The sequence below is a fragment of the Zootoca vivipara genome, chromosome 7, assembly GCF_965207765.1.
Source record: "Zootoca vivipara chromosome 7, rZooViv2.hap1.1, whole genome shotgun sequence".
Classification (NCBI taxonomy): domain Eukaryota; kingdom Metazoa; phylum Chordata; class Lepidosauria; order Squamata; family Lacertidae; genus Zootoca; species Zootoca vivipara.
Genome location: NC_142590.1, coordinates 80,757,671 through 80,785,538, shown reverse-complemented (window position 1 = coordinate 80,785,538; position 27,868 = coordinate 80,757,671). Strand labels below are relative to the sequence as shown.

General features: G+C 43.6%; 1 protein-coding gene across 1 annotated transcript; it reads left to right on the top strand.

Moving 5' to 3' along the window:
* The first annotated feature begins 2,260 nt into the window (after positions 1-2,260).
* CBLN4 (cerebellin 4 precursor) lies at positions 2,261-27,270 on the top strand. The gene is made up of 3 exons (XM_035123713.3): positions 2,261-2,582; positions 13,913-14,029; positions 25,676-27,270. Exons 1-3 carry the CDS (start codon positions 2,292-2,294, stop codon positions 25,871-25,873), a joined length of 606 nt encoding a protein of 201 aa, XP_034979604.1. The 5' UTR covers positions 2,261-2,291; the 3' UTR covers positions 25,874-27,270.
* Positions 27,271-27,868: the final 598 nt, after the last annotated feature.

Genomic DNA, 27,868 nt, shown 5'->3' with positions numbered 1-27,868 from the left:
GCTAGCATATTAGCCTAAGCTGATAAAAGGTGCTTCAGGCCCTCAGAGGTCACTTGAGCCTTTAATGGCAGTTGTGGATCAATAAGCACCTCAAGACAGTGAGCATGATCATTTAGGGGAAGTGAAACCCTAGCATTTAGGGGAAGTGCTGAACATCTGTTTCCTAGTACAATTCCAAAGAACTGTCCTCTACACTCAGGCCTGGACAGCCTCAGCCTAGTGCACTTGTAGGGTTATCTCCCCCAATTTGAATCTGGCTAACTACTAAGTTCCTCTTTGGAAGTCTTGCTCAGAGTACCCCCATTTTCGGAGGCACAATAGGTAGCAATGAAGAGTAGGGTCTTTTCAGATTTTGCACCTCATCTTTGGAATTCCTTCCCTTATTCATTCATCAGATGTGTTTGCTGATGGTTGCTTAGGAGACACGTAAAGATCTTACAATATTGGATCTGTGAATTCTGTCATTCTGTGTTTTGTTTGTTTTATTTACCTGCTTGCTGCATTTGCATCCTGCTTTTCCTCTAAGTTGCTCAAAGTGTTGCACAAGGTTCTCCTCTCCTCTCCATTTTTCTCTTCACAACAGTCCCGTGAGGCTGGGAGATAGCCCAAGAGGATTCTGTGAATATATGGCTGAGTGGAGTCTAGTACCATCATCTCTGCGAACTTAGTCCAATACGCTAACCATTGCACTGCAGTGTTTTCAATCTCACTGTGGATTTTAGTGTGTTATTATTTTTACATAAGTATTTAACCACCTTGGGAATCTTTGAATGAGAGGTAGGCCATAAACATGTTAATAATAAATGAACACTCCCTGTTGCCTCTTTCAAAGACTTAAACAGATGTTAACCTTATTTACGTCAGTGGCTGGAAGAATGTGATATAGAAAGACTGAATAATTATTCAGATATTTAGGGGGAGGGGGACTAAACTAAAACAGCCAGCTTTGTAATGCAACTGTAAGCACAAATATTGCCATTGTCAGATTTTGTCAGCAGCTCTTACTGTTCTCTCACACAGCACACATTAAGAGAGAAAAATCCTGTATCACCTGGTAACATTTCCAAACAAGAGCCACTAGGCAGTGCACTAAGAGTACAACCTCGCCAAGCCTGTTCCAAAAGTGGGAGAACACTGGAACTCTGTATTACTTTTGTATGACACAGGGCATTTGGGGGATGTTTTACCAAGAAGCTGAATATTTTAAGTGTAATGTCCCTCATCTATTTTTTAAATGAGATAGACATGTGTTTCTCTTACACATGTTATGTATTGCAGAGCACCACAGTTTGTGTCTCATTGAGTGCAAGCTATTCTACAGTCCTGAAAGGGTTAATTTGCCCGCCTGGCTGTTGTAGTCCTATAAAGACCACCCTGATCATTGGGTCAATATTTCAAATTCTTGCCACAAATATATATATATACCTAAGGCACGTAGCCAACGTTTCATTGGGGTTAAATCATCCTGTTCTGCACTCTCCAAAATATTTTATTTGTTTGTTTGGGGTGGGGGTGGGAGTTCTGTCTGGGACGACAGCATAGGAGGGCAGTCCCGGGGAAAGGCTCGTAGACGCACAAAGCTTCAAATGCAGCGGGGTGTGCGGAGGAGAGGGAGAGGGGGAGAGAGAGGGCTGGGCGTGTTTCTGTGTGCCATGATGCGGGGGGGGGGGAATTGTGGTAAAGAGCGAGGGAACTCCGCTTTTTGCAAAGCATCCTGGCAAATGAGCTCAGCCAGCAGTGCCTGAGCTAGCGTAGAGGGCAAGCTCCTGCCGCCAGGAGCTGGGCACGTCTGCTCAGATTCCTGCAGGACAAGAAAAGGAGACAGGCTCCCCCTGCAACGAATCATGGCTACGTCAAATGTTTTTATTTCTTCCTGATTAATCTCTCTCTCTCTCTCTCTCTCTTTCATCAATAATTCACCGTAGGGCTTCCCCCCCTCTCTGCTCCTTGTGGATAGTGGAGGGGGGGTTGGACCGGGAAGAACAGGGTTTTTGGGAAGTGCTGATTTTGTCCGGGAGGTTATTTCCAAGAGCTCTTTAAAGGACAAAAAAAGAAAAAGGAAGAGGGAAGCCTGACTTTTTTGCTGGAATTGGTGGAAGAGTGAAAAAGAGGAAGATTTCGCTGCTGGTGCGCCGGGTAGCGGGTGTGCTTTCTTCTCCCCCTCCCCCCCCCAACTGCTGGTAGGGCTGCTCCCGCTAGCTTGGTGTGTAAGCGTGGAGAGAGGAGGAACGAGAGGCGTCGCTGGGGCGCTCCGAGCAAGGCTTCGCTGTCCGCCTCTCTTGGTGCTGAACATGGGCGCTTCAAGCAGGGCGCTGTCCGTGGTTCCTACCGTCCTCCTGGCGTTGGCGCTCCCCACTTTCCCCGTCTGGGCGCAGAACGACACGGAGCCCATCGTCCTGGAAGGGAAATGCTTGGTCGTGTGCGATTCCAACCCGGCTACCGATTCTAAGGGATCGTCTTCTTCTCCACTGGGGATCTCCGTACGGGCTGCTAATTCCAAGGTTGCTTTCTCGGCAGTCAGGAGTACCAACCACGAACCTTCCGAGATGAGCAACAAAACCAGGATAATCTACTTCGATCAGGTAATATAGGAAGTGAATGAATGCCTACTCTTTCTTAAAAGGCAGGACATAAGAGCGAGAGAAGAATCGGTCAAAGGATGAGTAGTTTTGATCAAGGGAGGAGCAATTTTTAAAATATATAGAGAGAAGTGTTATCATTTGGGAAAGGGATTCGATTAGAAGTGGAGTGGGGAGGCAACCGGTCATGAAGCTGAGACGAGATCAGTTCAGGGGAGGAGGTGGGGATCAACAGGTGGGAGTCGATCTGTGAACTCTTTAATGCTCCTTTACAAGCAGTGGGCTGAAACTTACCAAGTGACATTGGAACCTCTCAGTCAATAGGCTCATTTTCTTCCAACGGACACTTCCTTGCCTTTTCAGTGAAGTTTGATAGCCATTCCACTTTTCCATGCAAGAGTGCATTTGTACATTGTAAGTCTTTGGATGGAGTTAATCATAAGGCTGTAACCAGGAAGACGCAGACTGCTTTGCTCTGAGAACACAGCAGTTTGTTTTACTGCTTATTGGTTTAGATTCCTACCATTCCACTCTCTTATAACTCATGCAGGGTTACATAAGTTTCCAGAGTTCAGTATTCAGAAACGACAATCACCTACTACCTAAAAGTTTGCATTCTTATGAAAAAAGGTATGATGTTTTAAACAAGGTCTGTGTATCTGAGATTAAGGAAGGAAGACCAGACTGCTCAGGAATGCATCCAATTTTAGATTATTTGCAGTCTTTGGTGATGGTAGTCACCAATGCAGAGACCTTATTGTTTCTGCACTCTTGTAGCCCAGTCCTGAGAATATTCACCCAGAAGTAAGCCCCACTGTGGGCATGTTAAGTGTGCATAGTATTACAGCCTTTCAGCTCAGATTATTTGATACCTGAAGGAAAAGTGTGGGGATTTTTAAGATTCTAAGGAGGGACATTGTGTGCAGTTGAGGTGAACATGTCCAAATATCCTATCTACGGTACCTCTGTGGGATATTCCTATTTGCTTTCTAGCCACCTTTTCACAGTAGCGCAAACCTTTTATCACTTTATAAAGTGTCAAAATCCGTAAGTGGAATTTAGGCACCACTCGTAACCCACAATCTATTCTGGTGCAATCACATTGGCATGTATATAGCAATCAAACACAGCCAGGTAACAGAGGAATATGGAGGCAGTCCTTTGAAAGATCCACTGCACCTTTATTGTATCACTGCAGAATGTTGCAATTTTGGAAAGACACCCTGTTCCACTTTTCCCTGACCTACCTCTCAGAGACAAACACCAAACATACCCTTTGTCCAGGGATATGATCAATGGTTAGACAAAACAAAAAGAGTTATTCATCCCCGCTCCAAAGTAAGGCATTGCATTGTCAGTGTTAAGTCATTTATAAATAAGAATGAATCCTTTAACAAAGGAAGATTTTTAAAAACAACAACACACTTTATATTTTCAGCTATCTATGAGATAATGCTACTACTTTTTTTAAAAAAAGTCCATTTGTTTTAATGCAAGAGTTTAACATGTGTGTCAGTTTCTCCCATTAAAATCTCTATGATATATGAGAGTGCAGTTTGGGCTGGATCAGATCCATATGTATTTTTAAAAGAAATAAAGAAATGGTAGTGGAAGGCATTGTAATCATGTCGTGTCAGCTCCAGTTTGAAATGTCTCTGCCTTCTTGGGAATTCTTTAATACTCTACCCTCAGCTAATTTCACTATCACCCCCTTCTGATTATGTATGATAGCAGGTGGAATAGCCTATCTTTGCAAATATTAGCGCAGTGGGTTAATTAAGCCCCAGGAAGTTACTCTTCAGTCTTTCACAGTATATTCTTCAGAGAGAATGATGGATCTCCACTCTCTCCCATGACTACGAAGAGTTCTGGGAATATTGAACCTTGCTCAAGTCGCACTGCCATTAACCTTTTCAAGATGCCAGGAGACAGGTGGATATGTAAGAGACATGGAAATGGCCAGGGCATCAGACAGCTGCCTGTATCTTTTGAAAAAGGTGTGCAAGGCAAGATACAGGGCTTTTCTCCCTCTTAGGTACAGGTTATGAGCCTTGAATTTTAAAAGTGTTCGTGCCCACCCATCACTTGTGCAGAACCTAGAAGTGCCGTGCAATTAATTTCTCCTCTTCCTACTATGTTCTTTGCTTCCTGCTTTCTTGCGAGAAGCTACCCACTCACCTCTCATGCCTTCACACTCGTTCCAATCAAGACTGAGCAAGAAGCCAACATACGTTGTGCGATGTATGTGAAGACATTGTTTTTCCTCAATTGCCACGACAACTGGAATCCATCCCCACACTAACAGATCTGAAAGCGCATTTATGTTTGGAAGAAATTCCAACCGATTTCAGCTGGCAGTGGCAAAGCTAACTAAAACCGACTTTCCATTGAACTCATGCGAATGTACTTAGGACAGAGGTGTAATGGCCGGGGTGTGTGTGTGAGAGAGATCACTTTCACCTGTATAGTGTGTGGCTTAGGGGTACGCGAGCTGCCTCCTAAGAATTACCAAGCTGTAACTCCCGTAAATATTTCCCCTGGACTTCTGCAGAGTCAGAAATGTGATGAAGCTGCCTTTGACTGTTTCACGTCATCAGGCCATCTAGCTCAGTACAGTCTGCCCTGGCTGCCAGCAGCTCTCATGGCACAAAGGCCATGACTCTGTGGCAGAGCATCCTCTTTGCATGTGGGTCATGGGTTAAATCTCTGGCCTCTCCAGGTAGCTCTGGAAGTGTCCCCCGTCTGAAGCCCTGGAGAGTCATAGAATCATAGAATCATAGAGTTGGAAGAGACCACAAGGGCCATCCAGTCCAACCCCCTGCCAAGCAGGAAACACCATCAGAGCATTCCTGACAGATGGCTGTCAAAGAAGGAGACTCCACCACACTCCTTGGCAGCAAATTCCACTGCCGAACAGCTCTTACTGTCAGGAAGTTCTTCCTAATGTTTAGGTGGAATCTTCTTTCTTGTAGTTTGAATCCGTTGCTCCTTGTCCGCTTCTCTGGAGCAGCAGAAAACAACCTTTCTCCCTCCTCTATATGACATCCTTTTATATATTTGAACATGGTTATCATATCACCCCTTAACCTTCTCTTCTCCAGGCTAAACATACCCAGCTCCCTAAGCCGTTCCTCATAAGGCATCGTTTCCAGGCCTTTGACCATTTTGGTTGCCCTCTTCTGGACACGTTCCAGCTTATCAGTATCCTTCTTGAACTGTGGTGCCCAGAACTGGACACAGTACTCCAGGTGAGGTCTGACCAGAGCAGAATACAGTGGTACTATTACTGCCCTTGATCTAGATGCTATACTCCTATTGATGCAGCCCAGAATTGCATTGGCTTTTTTAGAATTGCATTGGCTGTCACTGCTAGTCAGAGCAGACAATACTTTTTAAAAAATATAATATTAATTCTGGCATTTCCCAAAAATATTACAAAAGTACAAGTATATAAAATGTGTAACGTGAATTCCCGTCTCCCCCTAAATATGCCATGTAGACAGTTTAGAGTAGACAGTGCTGAGGTGGACCATTGGTCTGACTCTGTATATGTCAGCTTCCTATGTTCCTAAGTCCCTTCCAGTCTTCCACAAAAGATGCTGTAGATTGGGCCTCAGACTTTAGGTTTAAAGCATATATTGCTACCATTTCCCCCTCCTTCTCTTCTACCTCCTCCTTTTCATCTTTCAATATTCAATTATCAATATATTATGATGTCATCAGTGTATAACGAGAACTTCGCAGGATAACATACACATAACTGTAATACTTCACATTACACTGCAATCTTCAGGGCCAGTCCAACCATGTAAAATGAGGTGGCTACCTCAAGGAGCATGCGTTGGGCATGCTGCAAAAGGGGTGTGATGCAGAAACATACTATACCTCATAGTAAATATTTTATCTCTGGCCCCACCTCAGTTTTTTCGGTTTTGGAATATCTTATCCAAAAATTTATGGAAAGAGGAGGCAGGCAGCACAACACAGTGGATTAAGTTTACCCCATCTACTATCGTGTTCTTTTAAAGCTAATTATCTTTGCGTTAGTGGTATTATGCATCTTAACTTGGAGTGGAGGGCACCATTTTCTTCATTGCCTCAGGCAGCAAAATGTCTTGAGTCAGTCCTGGTAATCCGTACAACAACCCTGCAGGGTAGGTAGATCATCACAGTCACCCCCATATTTCAGGTGGGAGGCCGAGTAGAAAAGTCTGCCCTTGGCCATCGGAAGAGCTTTTGGCAGAGGTGAGATTCAAACCAAGGAATGCATGAATCACTGCTCAATTTTTTACCTTCTCACTATATTGCCACATTACACTGACAATGTGATCCGATTCATGTGTACTTGGAAGTAGTGCCATTGAGTTCAATGCGGTTTACTTCCAGACAGGTGGGCATAAGATTGCTGCCTCAGTTGGTAAGGGGGTAAAAAGGAGCAGGGATGGAAGAGACAAGTGATGAAAGTGAGCAAATCCAACTAGAGAGCCAGTATGGTGTAGTAGTTAGAGAGTCAGACTAGGACCTGTGGGACCAGGGTTCAAGTCTCCACCTAGAGAGCTTTGGGCCAGTCACTGTCTCCCAGACAATTCACCTCACAGGGTTGTTGTTGAGGATGAAATGCGGAAGGGGAGAACCATTTATCATGCTGGAAGCCACCCAGAGTAGCTAGGGCAACCCAGTCAGAAGTTGTTGTTGTTGTTGTTGTTGTTGTTGTTGTTGTTGTTGTTGTTGTTGTTGTTGTTGCTACATTGTACTCCATGGAGAAAAAGGTGGGATATAAATGCAATAAAATGAATAAGGAAGGCAAAAGAAAGTACTTCTCTAGCCAGCTCATAGTTAAACTATGAAATTTGCTCCCACGAGAGGCAGTGGTGACCATCAACTTGAGTGGCTTTAAAAGAGGATTAGATTCTTATAGCCCACCAATGGCGACTGAGCCTAATGCCCACGTTCTACCTCTACATTTAGAGGCAGCCATGAATACCAGTAGCTGGAAACTGCAGTTGGGCAGAGTATTGTTGTGCTCAGTTTGTATGCTTCCCACAGGCATCTGGCTGGCCACTGTGAGAACAGGCTGCTGAACTTGATGAGCCCTTGGCCTGATCCAGGAGGCTCTTATTAGGTTCTTATATGTACCTAGCCATCGTTTGAGCAGTAAGGAGTTAAGACAGGGCTGAGGGACTGGGAGCTCTTCAGACGTGGAGTACAGCTTCCATCATCCCCATCCATTAGCCCTGCTCACTTGGGATGATGGGATTCAGAGTCTGGAGAACTGCTCCATCCCTGAGTTAAGCTCTAGACTTCATGGGAAGGTGGATTTTAAGGAAGGTCTTGATGAAAAAGGGGAAGGTGACATTACTTGGAAATTCAATGAAATTATTCCAAGCAGTTTTACCACTGAATCATGGTCCCTTCCTCTGTGGCTAATAAGTAGCCTGTCTCCCAAGTATGTACTAGATCTAATTAAAAAACAACAGTTGAGTTGATTTTCATTGCTTCTTTAATTTTAAATTGAGACCAACAAAGAATAGGAACATTTCCTCATGAAAGATTCCTAGTAGGTGGTGGGAGATAAAGGTAAAGGTAAAGGGACCCCTGACCATTAGGTCCAGTTGTGACCGACTCTGGGGTTGTGCGCTCATCTCGCATTATTGGCCGAGGGAGCCGGCGTACAGCTTCCAGGTCATGTGGCCAGCATGACAAAGCCACTTCTGATGAACCAGAGCAGCACACGGAAACGCCGTTTACCTTCCCGCTGTAGCGGTTCCTATTTATCTACTTGCACTTTGACGTGCTTTCGAACTGCTAGGTTGGCAGGAGCTGGGACCGAGCAACGGGAGCTCACCCCGTTGTGGGGATTTGAACCACCGACCTTCTGATCAGCAAGCCCTAGGCTCTGTGGTTTAACCCACAGCGCCACCTGCGCTGAGATCAATGAAGGAGGCAGATAGACCTTAGGCCTATCCTAAGGTCAGGAATTAAGTACTCAAGGTGGGCATGCCAGGTGCCATGTCAGTATAATTTCATTGGAGCAGGGAATGGGGAACCTATGGGGCTCTAGATATGGTTGGACTGCCTGCTCCTCCTCAGTTCCAGCCAGCATTGCCATTGATGAGAACTGTTGAATAGAATAGAATAATTTGGCAACATCAGGATGACCACATGTTCCCCATCCCTGTTACAGTGCATTAATGTACACTATTACTGAAGCATTTTTGGGATCTGATGCAAACAGGCCTCCTGAGACCACTCAGGTTGAGAAGCTTGGGTTGATTTTACAGCACATGTTTATTATAATGCTCCCAGATCCAGTTTGAGCTCAGTTGTCCTCAACTGCAGATCTGCAGACAGTCTTAACAGATGACAAAACAGGATGATTTTTCTGCATGGAACTGTTTCTTTTTGAATGGCCACGGTTGTCTGGGGGAAATGTTGTCTTGGGGAAACAACCCCTTCATGTGCTGGGTGCCAAATATTAATAGTTTTTTATTTTATTTTTAAATCTGAAAGAATATCTGAATGCAGGGATCAGTTTTGGAAGCGCGGGAGCATTTCACTGTGCTAGAATTATAGGGGGCTAGAGGAGCTTAATGGCCTTATCATCTGAGCTGCCATCCCCAGGGTCTGGGGACCTTAATATGGTTAAAATTGAGACAAGATAAGAGTGAAGCTTGTGGATTTCATTAACATGCCCACCTAGAATCAGAGAATAATAGAGTTGGAAGAGACCACAAGGGCCATCCAGTCCAACCCCCTGCCAAGCAGGAAACACCATCAAAGCATTCCTGACATATGGCTGTCAAAGAAGGAGACTCCACCACACTCCTTGGCAGCAAACTCCACTGCCGAACAGCTCTTACTGTCAGGAAGTTCTTCCTAATGTTTAGGTGGAATCTTCTTTCTTGTAGTTTGAATCCATTGCTCCGTGTCTGCTTCTCTTGTAATTTGAGCACTACGGTAATATTATGAAAGAAATTACCCTCAGATCCTTTTCCTTGAGCCAGACAGAAGACCCTGGGGCTAGTCAGTGATTTCTCCAGTTTAGTTCCACAATCCTGAACACATTGACCCATGATTCAGCAGAGTAACTTACCTAAGAAGGATGCTTTGATCAACGGCTACAGAAAGGAAAAGCACCCTGAGTGTTTATAGATCTTTGCCTGTCACCTCCATAGTCAGCTGTGGAAGCCATGCATATACACTGGGGAGGTTTTGTACTGCAATTCAGATCAAGGTTTCTCATTCCCTCCCTCCCTCCCTTTTCTTAATTGCCAACCAACCCTGTTTCTCATATTTTAAGACATACCCATAAAATAAGCCATAGCAGGATTTTTAAGCATTCAAGGAATATAAGACATACCCCGAAAATAAGACATAGTGATAGGCGCAGCAGCAATGCCGGCCGCGGCAGGAGGAGAAGGAAAAAAATAAGACATCCCTTGAAAATAAGCCATAGTGTGTTTTTTGAGGAAAAATAAATATAAGACATGTCTTATAATATGAGAAACACGGAAGAAACGCTCAAATCAACAATGTGCATAATAACAAAACACAACAAAATCCACAATAAAAATGAAACAGAATGCTGCAAAGCAACCAGCAAAGCAACCTCTTCCAAGGCCAGCTCATGCCTAAGAAAACAAACAGTTTTCATTAGTGGAGGGTGAAATGTTTTGAGGGGGAATGGGCATCCTAACCTCCATAGGAAGAACACCTTAAATGGTCCAGCTGTGCTCCTTTGTAGTTTAAAGCTGGGTAAAAGGAGGGCTTCATCTGATGATATAAGGGCAGAGGGAGATATGTACTAGAGCAAATGATCTCAAAGTTATCCAAGGATTTAAAGGTCAGAATCTTGAATGATATATACACACAGGCCCCATTTTGATCAATAGGTTTGCTTTTCTAGTTATAAACTGCAGCCCAAAGCAACTTATTGGGAAGTACACTTCCTTGAGATCAATGAGGCTAATTTTTAAAGGCTGTGTTTAGGACTGAGGAATAAATTCCATTAAGATCAATAGGGCTCACACATGCCTGACTTTCTGTGGATTGGACCCATTTGTAACACAACCCAGCCATTCCCAAAGCTACCCAAAGAAAGGCCAGGATTTATGTCTGCAAGAGACACAAGGGGATATTATCTTTCTGTAGTTGGCTACACCTGCAGTCCCCTTAATCATCATTGTTCCTCATGCTTCAAAACCCATGGCTTGCTCTGATATACTGTGAAGTTCCTACAGAAATGGGCTTTCCCATTTAGTTCCATGTCCTCCTCCTCCTCCTCCCTTTGGAAGCACAACTGCCCTTTCCATTCAAGCTCTTCTAAGTCAAAGCACTTCAAATAAATCCCCAAATCCCTTTGTTTACTGGAAGCCAGCTAATCGGGGCTATTCTATGAAAATAAGTGCTCCCATGGCTCAAGTGTACTATTACACAGAGTGTGGCTTGGACCTATGCATGCAGTTCACACCAGGCATATACATGATGTCACAAGTGCATCATTTGATATATGCAAACACTCTGTGTTGCAATACAGGAAAGGAATGCACATGCAGATTTCAATAAGGGCATGGAAAGACTGTGTGAAGCAGACAGATGTGTGTACTACCTGGTTGACATGTGATGAATGGCACATTATGCACATACATAGCAGTGTGCGCGCATGCATGCCCATACCCCCTGCACATCTAGTACTTTTACCACACTGGAGATTATCCAAATTGGCTCTGTACTCCACTGGACATCGGAAGGTCTTCCTTCTCAATAATCACACTGCTTTTCCAATCTGGAAAGGTGTTGGGGGTGGGCCTGTGGTGAGGGGCATGCAAGGACTATTGTGGGGATGTTCCCACACACCAACCAATGTGGGATGGAGATAGTGGGGGGGGGTGCATAAAAGCCCAGATCCTAACCCCATCCACCTCTTTGGATCCTTATTGGCTCCCACTCATCTCTCCATATATATAATAATAATAATAATAATAATAATAATAATAATAATAATAATATAATGAATAATATATTTATACCCCACCCATCTGGCCGGGTTTCTCTAAACAGGGCTGCCTTCACATGTCTTCTAAAAGTCAGATAGTTGTTTATTTCCTTGACATCTGATGGGAGGGTGTTCCACAGGGCGGGCGAGAAGGCCCTCTGTCTGGTTCCCTGTAATCTCACTTCTCGCAGGGAAGGAACCGCCAGAAGGCCCTTGGAGCTGGATCTCAGTGTCCGGGCTGAACGACGGGGGTGGAACGCTCCTTCAGGTATACTGGGCCGAGGCCGTTTAGGACTTTAAAGGTCAGCACCAACACTTTGAATTGTGCCTCGAAATGTAAAGGTAAAGGTAAAGGGACCCCTGACCATTAGGTCCAGTCGTGACCGACTCTGGGGTTGCGCGCTCATCTCGCATTATTGGCCGAGGGAGCCGGCGTATAGCTTCCAGGTCATGTGGCCAGCATGACAAAGCCGCTTCTGGCAAACCAGAGCAGCACATGGAAACGCCGTTTACCTTCCCGCTGTAGCGGTTCCTATTTATCTACTTGCATTTTGACGTGCTTTCGAACTGCTAGGTTGGCAGGAGCTGGGACCAAGCAACGGGAGCTCACCCCGTCACAGGGATTCGAACCGCCGACCTTCTGATCAGCAAGCCCTAGGCTCAGTGGTTTACCCACAGCGCCACCTGGGTCCCTTGCCTCGAAATGTACTGGGAGCCAATGTAGGTCTTTCAGGACCAGTGTTATATGGTCTCGGCGGCCACTCCCAGTCACCAGTCTAGCTGCCGCATTCTGGATTAGTTGTAGTTTCCGGGTCACCTTCGAAAGGTAGCCCCAGGGTAGTCCATGGATCAGATTGCCATAAGGGAAACAGTTTCCCCCACACCTATTCAGCTCAGATTTTTTGGGTGACGGTGCTATTGGCAGCTAGTGTGTGGTGGCATCTACCAAATAGAACAGGTTGGGCACAACAGCAGAGAATGTGGGAAGCATCTTTCGACCATAACATTAATGGCTATTAGATTTGCCTAAATTTTTGTAGCAGTGCTGTTACTTACCTGTGAGACTTGTACTATATATATCCATAAATAGACATGAAAGAAAGAAAGAAAGCAAAAGCCTGATGGTGAAATGAGATTCCTTGACATGCCCCCAGGGCTTTCTGACCTATATACACCCAGAGTTGTGGATACAACAGTCGCTCTGCTGCTTTGCCATGTCCTGCCATGTCCTACTAGCTGGGGCTTGGATTATCTTGTTATATCATTCTTTTACAAGTTTACCGTAATTCTGCAAATCTCCCATGCTGTATTTAAAGTTATGTCCCTAGGGAACCCAGTGTGCAAGCAAGGAGCTCACTTCTTTACTCTGGGTATGGACCATCGATATCTAGCATCAGGGCATAATTGGTTTGAGGAGCATGTTCTAACTGTAAATATTTGCACGTGCAGATCATCCTGCAGTGTCAGAAGCATTGTGCTGTATCACTGTAATTCTGATGTAACACCATGCCTTTGTGCTGCTGATGCAACTGTCGGCATTCTGTGTGCTCTGCTTGTGCCTACCTGGCAACTGTGGTGGGGCTTACATCACCAGAATTGTGCTGCAAAACAGATTTTAAAAACATGAGCCGCTGCCCTCACTATGATGAGGTGGCTTAAAACTCTGCAGTACTTAAAACTCAGGAGCTGTTCAGTTTGTAAGATACAGCCTGTGCATTGTGGGCCTTATCCTGGCAAACTCAAAAGCAGGCCCAATTGACCTGAACTAACAAACCTTTCAAGTGTCCCTATTTTCCAGGGGTGCCCCTGATTTAGAGATGCCGTCCCACTTTCAGATTTGATCCCAGACTGTCCCACCTTTCCTTAGGATATCTCTATTTTCATTGGAGAAATGTTGGAGGGTATGGAGCTATCCGACAATGTTCAATATTTTATTATGTTGTTATATATGTTGGAAGCTGCCCAGAGTGGCTGGGGAAATCCAGTAAGATGTGTGGAGTAATCAATAGTAAAATTATCATTATGGAATGGCAGGTCCCTATTTTCATCGGAGAAATGTTGGAGGGTATGAACTAAGCATGCACAGAATTGTAACCTTAAAGAAAGGATGTCTAGGCCAGTTTAATCATGCTGGGGAAAAGATTTCTTACGTCTGGAAATCTTAATTTTATGTACAATAAATTAGTATAAATAAATATTGGGGTTAAAAATTAACACCTTGGCTTTAGATGTGTAGGCATGGTGAGAAATCTTGTGTCTGTTGCAAATTAACTATATTTCCCCCCAAGAACACAGAATGCTTCCATTAATTCTTATTTCCTCTCTCTTTAATTTGTAGATCCTAGTAAATGTGGGGAATTTCTTTACGCTGGAGTCTGTCTTTGTAGCACCAAGAAAAGGAATTTACAGTTTTAATTTTCATGTAATTAAAGTCTACCAGAGCCAAACAATCCAGGTATGTTGATTCAAAAAATCTGTTGGAACACATTTGTTAGCATTTCATTCCTCCCTTCTCCCCTTCCCCATTTCCTTTAAAAAAAAAAAGATAAATGGATAATAGCTGAAAATCCATTTTCTATTGTAAATAGAAATAGTTTAAATGCGCCCATGTTGATGAGTTAGGAAACAGCAAATAGATCAACTTGGCCAATAACAAATGGATTTCAGTGACATTTTAAGATAATAATGTTGCTCACCAGTTCAAGATACGGCCTTGAGAGTTCAAAATAAAGAGAGTCCTTGCATTCTAATTATGTGATACAACTTTTCTGTGAATCTCACAATGGGGACTGTTGGAAGTAATTTCAATGATAATAAATGCTATGAGCATTTCATGAACAATTCAACGGCCATTCAGATGCGTCCGAGAAGCCCATGAGCAAGATCTGAGTGCAACAGACCTCTCCTATTGAAATCAGTAGGACTAAAAAGTGACTGGGTTTGACCCAGCCTTGCCTTTTTGTGAACAGGAGGGCTCTTTCCATTCACAGAAGGAACTGGAATATGGTGGAGCCTACATAATGGAAGGCTGGGACGCAGGTGGCGCTGGGGGTTAAACCACAGAGCCTAGGGCTTGCCGATCAGAAGGTCGGTGGTTCGAATCCCTGCGACCGGGTGAGCTCCCATTGCTCGGTCCTTGCTCCTGCTAACCTAGCAGTTCAAAAGCACGTCAAAGTTCAAGTAGATAAATAGGTAACGCTCCAGCGGGAAGGTAAATGGCATTTCCGTGCGCTGCTCTGGTTTGCCAGAAGTGGCTTAGTTATGCTGGCCACATGACCTGGAAGCTGTACACCGGCTCCCTCGGCCAGTAAAGCGAGATGAGCGTCGCAACCCCAGAGTCGTCTACGACTAGACCTAATGGTCAGGGGTCCCTTTACATAATGGAAGAAGGATGTGGGTAAAAAATTCCCCTTTGGCTCTAAAGCTTGGCGTGCTGTTCCAAAGGACCCCTTTCTGAGGGACACAGAGTATCGTGGGTGGTGTTGTGGTCTAAACCACTGAGCCTCTTGGGCTCCTGCCAACCTTGCGGTTCGAAAGCATACCAGTGTAAGTAGATAAATAGGTACTGCTGCGGCAGGAAGGTAAACAGAATTTCTGTGCACTCTGGCTTCCATCATGGTGTTCTGTTGTGCCTGAAGTGGTTTAGTCATGCTGGCCACATGACCAGGAAAGCTGTCTGTGGACAAACGCCGGCTCCATCAGCCTGAAAGCGAGATGAGTGCTGCAACTCCATAGTTGGCTTTGACGGGACTTAACCATCCAGGGGGGCCATTTACATTTTACCTTATATTGCAGAGGGGGGATGGTATTCATGAAAGCCATTTCCCTTTCCCCTCTCTCCTGTGTGAGCAGAACTGTGCTGCTCTGCCTATGTACATCTTTGCAGAAGGGCTCACCAGCAGTAAATCAGGTTAGCTTAGTGATCACACTTCTCTCAGGGTGCAGAGATGATGCAGGAATGTAGAGAGGGAGGTATGGACTTGATGAGGCATTAGGAGGAGGAAACCTGGGAGAATGAAGAGTGTGAGAAAGAGATGGATTGTGGAAATGCATTCCATTCCATTTGCAGGGAGAGCAGATTGGGGGAACAGAGTTAATTTATTATTATTTTGCATTTATAGCCCACCTTTTCCTCCAAGGAGCTCAGGGTGCTCATCCTCCTCTTTGTTTAATCCTCACAACAACCCTGTGTGGTAGGGCTAGGCTAGGAGACAGTAACTGACCCAGTGTCACCCACTGAGATTTATGGCTGAGTGGAGATTTGAATCCTGGTCCCCCGAGGTCCTATTGGGACGCGGGTGGCGCTGTGGTCTAAACCACTGAGCCTAGGGCTTGCCGATCAGAAGGTTGGCAGTTCAAATCCCTGTGACGGGGTGAGCTCCTGTTGCTTGGTCCCAGCTCCTGCCAACCTAGAAGTTCGAAAGCATGTCAAGTGCAAGTAGATAAATAGGTATCGCTCTGGCGGGAAGGTAAACGGAGTTTCTCTGCACTGCTCTGGTTTTGCCAGAAGGGGCTTATTCATGCTGGCCATATGACCCAGAAAAACTGTCTGCGGACTAACGGCTCCCTCGGCCAGTAAAGCGAGTTGAGTGCCGCAACTCCAGAGTCGTTCACGACTGGACTTAACTGTCAGGGGTCCTTTACCTTTACCCCTGAGGTCCTAGTCCAACATCCTAACAAGTGCCTTCTAAAGCAGTATCCAAATAAAGGTGAGAGGAGAAGAGCATTTTGGAATGGGGATCCTTCACATATTGAGCAAGTGAGAATGCAACCAGAAACAGATATTGAAGTCAAGGCCTGAAAGGAAGAATCCTAGTGGCAAGGCTATGGCAGGAGATTGGTGGAATATCAGGAAAGTAGGGGAAGGATGGTCTCCCCACTCTAGCAGTCTGATGGTGAGGTGATGCTGGCCTTAGTTACATAGCCAGCCTTAGAAACCAGTCCCACCTTCTCTTGGTTTCCTGTGGGACACCCCTTCCCCCTAGGGCCTAGTATCATGTGGGAATAATCAATCACTCCAAGGGGCTGCATAGGATTTTTTTTTGCTACACCCACATTAACTAATTTGTATTTGTTGATTTAGATGTATAGGCCACCTGATCCCAAACTCTCAAAGAGATGCTCATAATACAATGATGGATTTAACCCCCCTCCCCATCTAAAATCCACAAAACTGTTTTTTTTAAAAAAAAACCCAGCATATGCTAGATAATTTCCAATAAAACACAGAAAGAATCAGTTAAACCTTTAAAATGAACATGGATTTCTTAATGACATGTCTGAGTAGGATCTAAAATAAAGTTTGCAGCAATATGTCTGGAATGTACCTTTTTCACCAACTTCAAACTGGCAAAAATTAAGAAGCTGGATTATTAGTCTGACTGATCGAGGTCTGTGCCAGGGGTTGCTTGGGCTGTGTCTAGTTGGCTTGGGGGCATTTCCACTTTGCTGAGTCAGCTGGGATGGCTTTGTGAATTAAGAATTTGTTGGGTCATGCTGGCATGGGGTGCAGGCACAGATTCAGATATGGCCAGCTGAGCAACACCCTGAGACCGCTGGAGGGTGAAAGGGCAGGTTTATCACTCACCTCATTGTACCCTTGGGTCGTGGAGCATTGTCAGCACCAAAGGTTGACTAGTGCGGGTGGTAGTGAACATGCCCCCTCTGCTCATGTTCAAGTCTTTAACAATAATAGACTTAAATCCGGGGACCCTTCCAAAGAAAAACAGACCAGCGAGAACTGAGCATGCTCAGTGGCCATGGAATTTTGATTCGTGGTTGTTGTGGTGGTGGAGGGGGACAGAAAATACAGGGAGTGGAATGGAATGGAATGGCTGGAATCCTTATCAGCAGCAGTCCATGCTGCAACATTTTGTTGCCTATGCCACTTGTACTTCTGAATATGAGAAGCTGAGAACAGGCACTGCTTGCTCTGAATGTCTGCATGCATCTGGCAGACTACACTGATGGAAAGAGTATGTTAGGCTAGATGAGACTTTGGACTCACCCAACAGAGATCATCTTATTGTCTTCCCATGCTTACCATTTATAGTAGAATAGCTGCTGGGTCTCTCTCTCTCTCTCTCTCTCTCTCTCTCTCTCTCTCTCTCTCTCTCTCTCTCTCTCTCTCCACTATCCTCCTCCCATGTAGAACCTCCAGAACAGGATATAGGGGGAGGAGAGTGGTCCTACTCTCAAGTAAGCTGAAATGCTTCCCCTGAAGGAACAATAGCCTTAGTGTGAATTGAATTCCTCCCATTTTACTTTTTAAAAAGCAGATTTTTCCTCTACTGGAAAAATAAATGAATCCAGAATGGATCCTGCTTTCTGAGTGGAGGGGGTTGGGTGCTGCTGGGCATGGCTTGTGAGGCATCTGCTTTGTGCCACTACCCTCTGGCCTGCCCATTTGCAAGCTCAGTTCAGAGGAGACCGCAGATTGAGCTGATGGTCCTGAGACATCTCAGCAGATTGAGATGCTGCTGCTGAGTCAAGGCACTGCCCATGAACAGCCACCACTGGCTGCAGACAAAATGTCATTATGGCAACCAGGTTTGGTGCAGCCAAACTGGCGCATATATGACTCAGCTAGACTGGTAAATAAAAAGCGATTTCTATGCGTTGTATGTGCGATATAATATTGTACCACCAGATGGTGACATGGAGTCGCATTTTTCTCTACCTGTTTTCCCTGTTTAAATTTACAACACTTTAAACTGAAATGCTTCTTCCATGTGTCTAGATCCAGCCTATATAGTTCCTGTTTGAATCTGCTATACTCCCTCAAGATTGGAATTCAAGAACTCTGGGCTATCCATCTATCATCTATCATAGCTGTCAAGTTCTCCCCCTTTTTAAGGGAAATTCCCTTATGCTGAATAGGCTTCCTTGTGAGAAAAGGGAAAACTTGACAGCTATGCTATCTATCTATCTATCATCTATCTATCTATCATCTATCTATCTATCTATCTAATCTATGCTGCAAAAGAGCGCATGCTCATAATGTCAACATTTCTTGGTTGGAAGAATGCAAGGGGTGTGGCTACAGCCATGGAGCTTTTCTCAGTTCGGATACAACCTGCTTGAGGAATAGAAAGGGAGACCTCTCACCCACGCACTACCAACAGCAACATGTGACCAAAGGTGCTACAAATCAGCTGCAAAATTTAAAAAGATCAGATCAAACAGCAACTAAACCACTGTAAATTGTAAGTGGAGAAAGCCCCACCCCCATGTTCTTAAAATGTCATTTTATTTTAGTAGGATTTTAAACTCCATTTGAGGCAAACTTCTCAAAACATGGGTGGTGTCATATACCTTTGAGCAATTACAGAAAGCGCAGAACGAGACCAGGCCCCTGCTTGAGCATTTGCTTTTATTTGGCCCATGGCTATCAAGGATGATTACGAAGCTTTGCTGGCATTCCGAGTGATGGTGATATATTAAAAGAAAATCCCGGCCGCCCGGGTTGCTGAAATTTCATTGTGTTCTTTGGTGCAAGATTAAAGGCCCCTTTGCACTTTGCACTTCTCCTTTGGTGCCTTTCCAGACTATGTAATGTGCACACTGAAATCATGCTCAAAAGCATCATAAATACCAGCTATGGGAAGACCTCGTGCCCTTGCTACCTATATTCAGGCAATTGCCTCATTTGGAGAAAATAGCAAGATTGCCTAAGATAAGAATGTGGAGATGTCTCTGCAAAAAATGAATGGTCACATGCAGCATATTTTCTTCTACTCTTGCCAAGCCTATCTCTGGCTCACTGAATATATTGCCACTGCAGTGTGTGATCTATTTCTACGTCATCTAGTCTCCTGCTTCTCCAGTAATGTTGAGATATGGAGGAAACACGTCAGTTTCTAGAATGGTATGGCAGTGACTCGTGAAATGATAGAATTGTACAGTTGGAAGGGACCCTGGGGTCATCTGATCCAACCCCCTCCAATGCAGGAATCTCAGCTCAAGCCCTCCAACCTCTGCTTTAAAACTTCCAAGGAAGGAGAGCCCACCACCTTCCGATGGAGTCCATTTCACTGTTGAACAGCTCTTGCTATCAGAAAGTTCTTCCTGATGTTTAGTGGGGCTCTCCGCTCTCGTAACTTGAAGCTATTGGTTCAGGTTTTAGCCTCTGGAGCAGGAGTAACATGCTTCCTGGCTGCTGTTTACAGCCTTGACTGGCGAGGGCGTTGTCCTATTTTATTTGATTGTTATTCCTTGTCTTTCCTACACATCACATAGGCCAGGGTGAGCTCCAGAAGTCACTGAACTACAACTCCCATCAGCCCCAGGCAAGAAGGCTGATGGTTTGCAATGATGGGAGGGCACAACCTTCTGGAGGGCACAATCTCAGTTTATCCCCAGGTTCTGTGATCACAACACTTTAGCAAAGACCTTCCTGCCATACCTTCAGTCAGTTAACACACATGAAGCACAGTGTGCCATTAAGCAACGGTTTCCACTCAACCCTGCAGTTCTCACATGCACCCCGACCCCTGCTTTTAGGAACATACACACAAGTTCTCACATGCTTGTCCCTGTCCTCTCAGCCACACCTTTTCAGTGTTGAGGGCTTGAGCCATAACCTCCCAGGTCTGAAGGCCTGAGTAAATGATGCAGGTGTGCCCCAGGGAAGTCATGCTCTCTGCCCTCAAAGAACCACTGTCCTGGGAAGAAACCTTCAAGGATCATCACACGCTTCTTAGCGCATCTCAGTGTTCACCGACAATGATGCTTTGCGTACTCTTCCCTCACTGTCCCAATGTTCTGACCCTAGGTTACTTAAAAGTCAACACAGTCTATACTAGTTGCCAATTGCTTCCAGATGCCACCTCTGCCAACTTTTAGATGCCCGGCTAAGACTTTTCTGTTTACCCAGGTGGTCAGTTAATCAATGTGCTAATCAATTTGCTAATCAATGTGCTACAATGTGCTACAATCAAAACTACAGTGTGCGTATCTTTTTGTGTGGTGGATAGGAATTGGTCTTTACTAATTGGGGCATTTTGTGTATTTTGAATGGTTAGCATTTAAATTTGAGCTCTGGTTTTAATTTATTTTTATCAATCAATCAATCAATCAATTTATTTATTTATTTATTAAATTAATTAATAAATTTATTTTCAACCCACTTTGACACTTTTCCAGCTGGAAAAAGTTTCAAAAAGTGGCAACCAAAATGATCAATGGGTTGTGGCAACTGCCTTATGAGAAAATGTTGTTACATCTGAGTTCTTTAAGAAATCTTGACTGAGTGCCACCTAGCCCTACGGCTGGGTATTTTATTTATTTTTAATTCAAGTAGTTGTAAACCTTCTTTTGATACCTTATATTATCAGCTCCTGTCAGTTCAGGTTAGTGCTGAGCCAAAAGCTTTCACAATCATTTTCACCTGTACAGGTGAGTTCATCAGGCCAACATCTGCAGTGAAGGTTGATGCAAAGAATTCGTGCATCTTCACTGAAATTGAATGCTCCTTTTAACTATTGCTAACTTTATCCTGCTAACAAGTAACAGAATGCTAACTTTATCCTGCAGGAAATCTTGGTGGTTTCCTGCTTCTGTTGTATTTAAATTCTTTTATTCTTTATATTATTCTTTTCTATATATTTTTGGCATTTGCTCCCCAAATTTCTTCTGGGTTTGTCTTACTGTAGATTTACATTCTATTTGCCCGAATTCTCTCTTTTCCATCAGCCTTCCATTTTGTAATGTGAGCTTTCTCACCTTTTAGAATTTACAGCTAATTTTTGTGCCTTTTCAATGTAATTCATATAAGTATCCTTTTTAGGATTGTTTTCGAAGCTGTGCTATACATTGTATTTGAACTTCTGTTACACTGCATTAAAATAGTACCCATGCTCCCTTGAGAGATTTTACCCTTCTGACATTACCTTTCAGTTTCCTCCTAGCTAACCTTCTCACTTTTGACAATAAAAATCCCCTTTTGGAATGAAATATGACTCTGTTGGATTTTCTGGGCAATTTTCCAGTCATATAATATGGTGAACTTGGTAGTGCTGTATTCACTGTTTGCAGGAAGTTCAACAGTGTTTATAGCTTCTTGTACTGCTCTGGGAATAATTTAGGATTAAATCAAGTGTCATTTCCTTTGTTGCTGGCTCCATGACTCAGTGTTGGTAAAGGCACACTCATTCATTATAGCTAAAACTCTTGGGCACTGTCCAATTTAGAGCTAAGCATGTTTAAGCCTATTTATTTGCCAGCTTGCTGTGACACAAATTTACAATTAACCAGTCAATCTGAGAGTAATTGAAATAATCACTTGTTAGTACATTTTCTACTTTGGCCTTCCCCACAGTTTAAGAACAGAGGCCAAGCCATTGCTCCACTCATATAAGGGATAGCCAATAACTCTGTATGTTATTGGACTCCAGCTCCCAACCAGCAAAGCCAATGATCAAGGATCAGCAAAGCCAATGATCAGCAAAGCCAATGATCAATGATCAAGTCCCAACCAGCAAAGCCAATGATCAAGGATGATGGGAGTTGTAGTCCAGCAATATCTGGAGGGCACCATATTAGCTACCCTGATCTAAATCACTATTATTGACTAGGGATTGCTTTCTAAGGCAGAGGTAACCAATACTGTGTGCTCCAGATGTCAGTGGACTGTGACTCCTAACACATTGGCTGGGTTTGATGAGAGTTGTAGTCTGATTATATCTAAATGGCACCACATTGGCCATCCGTGCCCTAAAATCTTGATCAGAGGTCTTTCCCACTGCCTGATCTTGCTAACAAATATGCTTACTTACTTCGCCAAACCTTTATTAGGCATTGCAAGCATGTTGTTGTTGTTTAGTCGTTTAGTCGTGTCCGACTCTTCGTGACCCCATGGACCATAGCACGCCAGGCACTCCTGTCTTGCACTGCCTCCCGCAGTTTGGTCAAACTCATGTTCGTAGCTTCGAGAACACTGTCCAACCATCTTGTCCTCTGTCGTCCCCTTCTCCTTGTGCCCTCAATCTTTCCCAACATCAGGGTCTTTTCCAAGGATTCTTCTCTTCTCATGAGGTGGCCAAAGTATTGGAGCCTCAGCTTCACGATCTGTCCTTCCAGGGAGCACTCAGGGCTGATTTCCTTAAGAATGGATAGGTTTGATCTTCTTGCAGTCCATGGGACTCTCAAGAGTCTCCTCCAGCACCATAATTCAAATGTGCTCCCCCAAGTTCTGTGGTTTAAATATGACAGATAACAGGGTCATTTATCTCTTGAAATTAATAATTTCAGTCCAACGACTGAACGTTTCAAGCATAGGCCATCATAAAACATCCATATATAAAATTTTAAAATATATACAAATAAACAGCCAGATAAAATAAGTACTGATTAGTATTTCATTGGGATTCCTTCCTGCTACATAGTACCATTCACCACTCTAAGAGATACTATTGACAAAAACTCACCCACCCTGGTAATTACTTCTGGGTTACTGTCAGACAGATAGAATCTTATATTTTCATTGTGCCGTGATGTTAGACTACCCCCAAAAGGGGATAGCACGTGTTTGCATAGCTGGTTGTACAATGGACAGGAGAAAAGAATATGTTCTACAATGTCCGGCATGTTCAAAGAACATCCACAATATCTATCTTTTCTGGGGATGTTTGAATATCCGCCCTTGACAAAAGCTGAGGGGGAAGCGTTCAATCATTGGACTGAAATTATTAATTTCGAGAGATAAATGACCCTGTTATCTGTCATATTTAAACCACAGAACTTGGGGGAGCACATTTTATTTATAGCTGACTCGGTGTTTTGTTTTTTCCATGTCCCTTAATCTGGTTTGAATATTGCGATAAATATATGGCTCACTTGAATTATACAAGAGTTCCAAGTCAATACCAATAGATCTGATTTTGCTATGTAAGAGTTAGAACCATCTGGATTTATAAGAGTCCTTAAGTAAGAACAAGATATGCTAGGAGCCAAACTTGAGATCTTCTTCATGTAAATCAGGTGCCGAGCTATAGTGCCTCCCTTCTGCTTTTCGTTTCATTCTATATCCCAAGATCCTTATTAGCTTTTTGGTTAGAGTGACTTGAATGTATGCTCCAGCTCTAACCAACTTGGCCCCTGGGATCATTCCTACCCTCATGATTCTGTAGATAAGCTGGTTTCACTAAAGATTTCTAATCGGGAAGTTTTTAATGTTTGACATTTTTGCTGTGCTTTTATTATGCTGCAAGCTGCCCAGAGTGGCTGGGGCAACCCAGTCAGTTGGGTGGGGTGTAAATTTATAATCATAATTATAAATGTTTTGGACACTCTGCTCTCACCTCCAGAATAGCATAGTGTGACCTTTCAAGCTACATGTACTCACTTTATTTCAATGATCCACCAGGTTTCTCAATTAGGGCCCATCCACACGATACATTTAAAGCAGTTTCATATCACTTTTGGCTTTCTCTCCAATAGAAAAAGAACTGTAGTTTGTTAAGAGTGCTGAGAATTTTTAGGAGACCCCAATTCCCCTCCCAGAGCTACAATCAGCACAGTGGTCTAATAATCAACCCCTCTTCCTTGCTTGTTCTGAGCATGGCAATTCTGTGAGAGCAACAGGTGTCCCCTAACAGCTACAGTTCATGAATGTTTATAATGGTACAATATACTTTAAACTTATAGTGCAGATGAGGCCTTAGTATCAGAGACTCTACTTTTGCCATTTGGGTTTTTAGGATTCTAAAGGTAAAGGGAACCCTGACCATTAGGTCCAGTCACGAATGACTCTGGGGCTGCAGCGCTAATCTCACATTATTGATCGAGGGAGCCGGTGTACAGCTTCCGGGTCACGTGGCCAGCATGACTAAGCCACTTCTGGCAAACTAGAGCAGTGCACGGAAACACCGCTTACCTTCCTGCCGGAGTGATACCTATTTATCTACTTGCACTTTGATGTGCTTTCGAACTGCTAGGTTGGCAGGAGCAGGGACTGAGCAACGGGAGCTCACCCCATTGCGGGGATTCGAACTGCCAACCTTCTGATCAGCAAGCCCTAGGCTTTGTGGTTTAACCCACAGTACCACCCACTGGATTCTAGCACTAGCTTATAAACACTTTTAACATACAGTGGTACCTCGGTTTATTAACACAATTGGTTCTGGAAGTCTGTTCATAAACTGAAGCGTTCATAAACTGAAGCGAACTTTCCCATTGAAAGTAATGGAAAGTGGATTAATCCGTTCCAGACGGGTCCGCGGAGTACTCAACCTGAAGCGTACTTAACCCGAAGCATGGGTGTAATTGGTTCCGGAAGTCTGTTCATAAACTGAAGCGTTCATAAACTGAAGCGAACTTTCCCATTGAAAGTAATAGAAAGTGAATTAATCCGTTCCAGATGGGTCCGCGGCGTTTGTAAACCGAAAATTCGTAAACCGAGGTGTTCATAAACCGAGGTTCTACTGTATATCTTTTAACATATTTTGGGTGTTTGGGGTATGTGTGCATTTTTCCCCTTATGACTTTTTCATTGGCACCTGGCCATTTTGGTGTGCTTCCAGGGTGTGCTTAGATACATGTATACACAACTGAATGCTTATAACAGTGAGCCATCACTGGGCTCTCTCTGGTTCTCCCTCTGGTTAATCCACAAAGGTGGGTGACTTTGGTGGACATTTTGGCCTCCACAATATGAGGCCAGCAGCTGGTCAGCAGCTCATGCACACCATTTTGAAAAGATGCAAAACTGTTTACAAAGGGATTGGTGTCAGGAGGGAAATCAAAGGTGGGGAAAGTGCTATACAGTGCCCTGATTTGCAGGCTTCTGATGGGCATCTGGTTGACCAGTGTGAGAAGAAGATGCTGGACTAGATGGGCCTTTAGCCTAATTCAGCAGGACTCTTATTACATTTTTATCCCTGTTGTAGACCCATAGTCACCAACACATTTTGCCCTGTCCCTCCCCTTCCACATATGGAATACCTTAAGTATTTGTAACTGCTATTTCCCGAAAGGATGCTTCAAGAGCAGCAAACAGTCTGTGGACTCCAGGTATTTGTGGCTTCTAACGATCCTTTGCATAGAATTTGCTGGGTTTCCCTGTTGCTTTGAGCTTTTTCCCAGTGATTTTTCTCTTTTGTAGGTTAACCTGATGCTCAATGGGAAACCGGTCATTTCTGCTTTTGCTGGGGACAAAGATGTCACTCGTGAAGCTGCTACAAATGGAGTCCTACTTTATCTAGACAAGGAAGACAAGGTTTACCTGAAACTGGAGAAAGGTAATCTGGTTGGTGGATGGCAGTATTCTACATTTTCTGGCTTCCTGGTGTTTCCCCTGTAAGGTCGATTTCTCCATGACATTCACCCAGGTGTGGACCAGTCATTGCTTCTGTTCTCCGAAGATCATCTTCTCATCCTTTGGATTGATGTTTTCTTTCTTGGTTTCTCATGGGTGAATATGGATTCTCTTTATGGCATTTGACCCTTTCTGAACTCCTTTGAGATTTCACCGAATTTTGTGTGTTTAAAATACGGTGCGTTTGGATTACGACCTAAAGCAGACAGTAAATATCTATGCTTGATGTTGCCGGAAAAAGCTGCCTGCAAGATTTATTCAGAATTCCTTTCCTGGACATATGGGATTTGTGGGAGAAGTGGATCATAATTGTTGTCTCTCCCCCCTTCCCCCAATTATATTTTTAAAAGACTGGCAACCAGGTCTATAATTTAAGAATCTTTGAGTTCAGTCTTCAATCAAGATTAATACATAGCTGCCAAAGAACCGTTCATTGATATATTAGTTATATCATGTCTTTGTCCCCCTCGCTCTAAAAATTAACATAAATCCATCCTGTTCGGTTGGGAAGGAATAGATAATGGTTATTGATAAGTGATTGACTTCATTACTCCTCTTTGTATAGTGTGTTGGACGATTCACTTAGATGTTTTCCTTCAGATAATGTATCTCAAAGAGGACCACCCGACTGAAAGTCTGTAGGTCACAGTTGGATGTTATTTGCACATGGATGGAGTTTATATTCTGCAGAAAGTATTTTCTAGTAACGGGAAGAGATTATCATGCTAACAAAAAATGCTTACCAGGGTTAAATGGGATCATTTTGGCAAAGCTCTGCAAAACAGCCTTGCTCCATAGGAAAATCACACTTGTTCTTCACCTTTAATTAACATGATTGATAATAACCACTTTATTAAAAAACCGAAGGGATTTGTTCCTTAGACACAGCTAATTCATTAGTCGGAGATGGAAATGCTCCCCTCTTGTTTTTAATTATGTCTGTTTCTCAAGCCTTCTGTTGTATTTTGAGGTATCTTCTGGTTTTGCCTTAACTCTGCAAATGTATATATGATGATAGATATTGTGGGCATTGTCCAGGCAAAGTTAAGCATTTTTACAGCTCAGTCCCAGGCACATGTACCTGGAAGTTAGTCCCACTGATTACAATGGGACTTACTCCCAGGTTAGTGTATATAGAATTGCAGTCCTATTGATCTCAATGGGGGAGGTTAAAGTGTGCAGTTAATTCTTCCACTAACATCAATAGGTCTTAAATGTGCTTAGCTTTGACTGCACTGAGCCTCATTTGTTTAGCAAATATTCAATCCAAATAGCCGGTACCTGAACTTGGTGCAATATCTTTTCTGTCTTTTTGTAAAGGCCATATGAATTCATAAATTTATTTATTATGTTGCTGTTACATAATAAAAGTTAATATATGTTAGTGTATTTTTTTTAATCCTTGGGCTTCTTGGAAAATATTGTTTTAAACCGGTATCAATTAGCATTATTTTGTGCAAGATAAAAGAACAACTCTAGGAAAAAAGCCGAGATTTTCCACTCCACTCTGTCAAATTCCAGAAAGCAAATCAGATTGCAATCAAAGCAACTAAAATTTTATAGCTCACATGAAACCTACTGGCTGGTGAACTGTTTGACAGTTCTGTGTAGCAGTTCTGTTCATTAAACCACCATGAATCCACCATGAGTAGGGAAATGAGGCAGAAGGATAGTAACTTTAAAAACTTGGACCACCTCCTTGGTAACAAATGACATAACAAGGGTCAGTTCCAAGTAGAGATCCTGGAGAGAAGAGCCAGAACTTCATATGTGTATGGGAGGACCCACGACTTCTCCTTCCCCAAGGTAAGTGTTGTTTTTTTGCTTTGGGGTAGAGGACGCGGAAGCAGAGGCAGTGGTGGTCGCCCCATAGCTTCGATGTATGTTCTTCTAATATGCTTGAGAAAGCCTTTGATGTTTCTGACTGGTATATACTTGAAAAATCCCAAGTGCTTTCAGAGTTAATGAGAAAGGGTGAGA